This window comes from Bison bison, unplaced genomic scaffold (assembly GCF_000754665.1).
Source record: "Bison bison bison isolate TAMUID 2011002044 unplaced genomic scaffold, Bison_UMD1.0 scf7180017864327, whole genome shotgun sequence".
NCBI classification, from domain to species: Eukaryota; Metazoa; Chordata; class Mammalia; order Artiodactyla; family Bovidae; genus Bison; species Bison bison.
The window spans coordinates 4,400,963-4,403,669 of record NW_011494899.1 but is presented as its reverse complement, the minus strand read 5'-3'; the positions used below and the strand labels follow the sequence as shown (position 1 = coordinate 4,403,669).

At 52.4% G+C, this 2,707-nt stretch overlaps 1 protein-coding gene across 1 annotated transcript in view; it reads left to right on the top strand.

The window, feature by feature from the left end:
• The first annotated feature begins 2,165 nt into the window (after positions 1–2,165).
• KIAA1033 (KIAA1033 ortholog) overlaps positions 2,166–2,707 on the top strand; it is a 63,949-nt gene continuing 63,407 nt past the window's right edge. The window contains exon 1 of the mRNA XM_010853391.1: positions 2,166–2,307. Within this exon, the coding sequence (XP_010851693.1) occupies positions 2,247–2,307 (61 nt within the window). The 5' untranslated portion in view covers positions 2,166–2,246. The remainder of the gene's footprint in view (positions 2,308–2,707) is intronic.

Below are 2,707 nucleotides of genomic sequence, written 5' to 3'. Positions count from 1 at the left end.
AAGCAGAGACATTACTTTGCCAACAAAGGTCTGTCTAGTCAAGGCTATGGTTTTTCCTGTGGTCATGTATGGATGTGAGAGTTGGACTGTGAAGAAGGCTGAGTGCCGAAGAATTGATGCTTTTGAACTGTGGTGTTGGAGAAGACTCTTGAGAGTCCCTTGGACTGCAAGGAGATGCAACCAGTCCATTCTGAAGGAGATCAGCCCTGGGATTTCTTTGGAAGGAATGATGCTGAAGCTGAAACTCCAGTACTTTGGCCACCTCATGCGAAGAGTTGACTCATTGGAAAAGACTCTGATGCTGGGAGGGATTGGGGGCAGGAGGAGAAGGGGATGACAGAGGATGAGATGGCTGGATGGCATCACTGACTCGATGGACGTGAGTCTGAGTGAACTCCGGGAGTTGGTGATGGACAGGGAGGCCTGGCGTGCTGGGATTCATGGGGTCGCAGAGTCGGACGCGACTGAGCGACTGATCTGATCTGATCTGATGCTGGTACAGGTTTATATGAAAACACAAATGTAACCACAAATACACACTTTCCTGCAACTACCTCCTGTTAGTTTCTCATGTCTCTATAAATCTACTCTATTTCTTTGAACAGTTATCTAGTATTTCACTGTACAGACATATTAAACTTTATGTAATTACTCCCCATGGATGGACATGCACAGGGTTTCTTACTAGTATCTACTGAAAACCATGCAGCAATGAACACTGCTGTTCAAATACATATAGACATGTAGCATTACTGAGTAACACAGATCCCTGCTCACTGAAAAGCCTGTTAGCAGGTAGGCACAAATGTAACCACAAATACACACTTTCCTGCAACTACCTCCTGTTAGTTTCTCATGTCTCTATAAATCTACTCCATTTCTTTGAACAGTTATCTAGTATTTCACTGTACAGACATATTAAACTTTATGTAATTACTCCCCATGGATGGACATGCACAGGGTTTCTTACTAGTATCTACTGAAAACCATGCAGCAATGAACACTGCTGTTCAAATACATATAGACATGTAGCATTACTGAGTAACACAGATCCCTGCTCACTGAAAAGCCTGTTAGCAGGTAGGCACAGGTAGGCACAGGTAGCAGGAGATCAAACCAGTCAATCTTACAGGAAATCAACCCTGAATACTGGTTGGAAGGACTGATGTTGAAGCTGAAACTCTAGTATTTTGGTCATCTGATGCCAACAGCTGACTCATTGGATAAGTCCCTGAAGCTGGGAAAGACTGAGTGCAGAAGAAGAATGAGATGGATGGATGGCCTCACTGATGCAATGGACATGAACATGGGCAAACTTCAGCAGATGGTGAGGGCCAGAGAGGCCTGGCGGGCTGTAGTCCACGGGGTCTCAAAGAGTTGGACATGACTACGCAGCTGAACAACAACAACAGGTAGCCACTTCAACTGCACTTCTTCCCTCTGGCTTTTTAAGAAGAGGTATGAATAGAGCCGGGGCTTCCCAGGTGGCTCAGTGATAAAGGATCCACCTGCCAATGCAGGAGATGCCGGTTCAGTCCCTGGGTTGGGAAGATCACCTGGTGGGCTATGGTCCATAGGGTCGAAGAGAGTCGGACATGACTGAGCACGAAGCACGAAAGATGAGAGCTGAGTGCAAAATAAACAGAGCAGTAAAATTCCTCGTTTAAATGTGTTCATAAAGTAACTCCTCTTGCACATCGTTTTTGTTTTTTGTTTTCCCCTCAAGAGCAACCCGCATTGGGAGTGCAGGACAAGAGCGGCAAGAGCTCGGACGTTGGAGACCAGGAAGTCGTTGGCTAAACGAGCTTCTGGTAAGAAGTGCCTGGACGGCTATGTTCTAGTTGACCACGCCTTCCTATTAAGCCCTCACCCCATCAATTTTGCCCTCTTTAGGCTAGAATGAGGGAGCAGTTCTTTTAGTATTAAAAGTTCCTGGAGACTGCAGGGCTAAACTGAAGGTATAGAGATATGGCGTGAGAAATGAACTGGATGGTTGCGACGCCCAAGTAGTAACTAGGGGACACCTAAAGGACCACCGCCAAGGCTGTGGCAGCCTCCGCCGGCCACCCCCGGAGGACTCGGTTTCCCAGCGGCCCCCGCGGCCCGCAGGGGCGTCTGGCCCCGCTGGCCCTCGCGAGCGGGGGCGGGGCCGAAGCCGGAAGTCACGTGCTGCTACAGCCGCTGGGGTGAGGCCGCGGTCTTAGCCAAGGCTGGTTTGGGCTGTGACTGGGGGAGGCGCCGGGGTGATGGCGGTGGAGACTCTGTCCCCGGACTGGGAGTTCGACCGCGTAGACGACGGCTCACAGAGTAAGGGAGCGGCAGGGCGAGGGCTGCGGTTGCACGCTCATCGGCCCACCGACGTCCGGGCAGCGCTCCTGCGGGAGGGCTTTGCGTTGCGGTGGGCGCGCAGCTTTCTGCGCCTTGGGGTGTGAGAGGCACGGGCTCGCGAACCTAACTTTCGGTGTCGGGAGCCCCAGTGATGGTGAGTCAGGCAGGCCCGGCCTGGCTTGGCGTATGGGGTTGTGATTGTCCGGCGGAGCGCGCCGTGGCCCGGGGGCGCGGCGTGTCCACTTGGTGCAGCCGGGGCCCCGGGCGGGGCCCCCCCGGGGAGGTCCGCATCCTGGGGAGCGGAGGCGGCCTGGTCCCTGGTCTCCTGGGACTTTCGCTGGATCTTCCGAGCTTGCAGTTTTAGGTGAGGTTGAGGTCG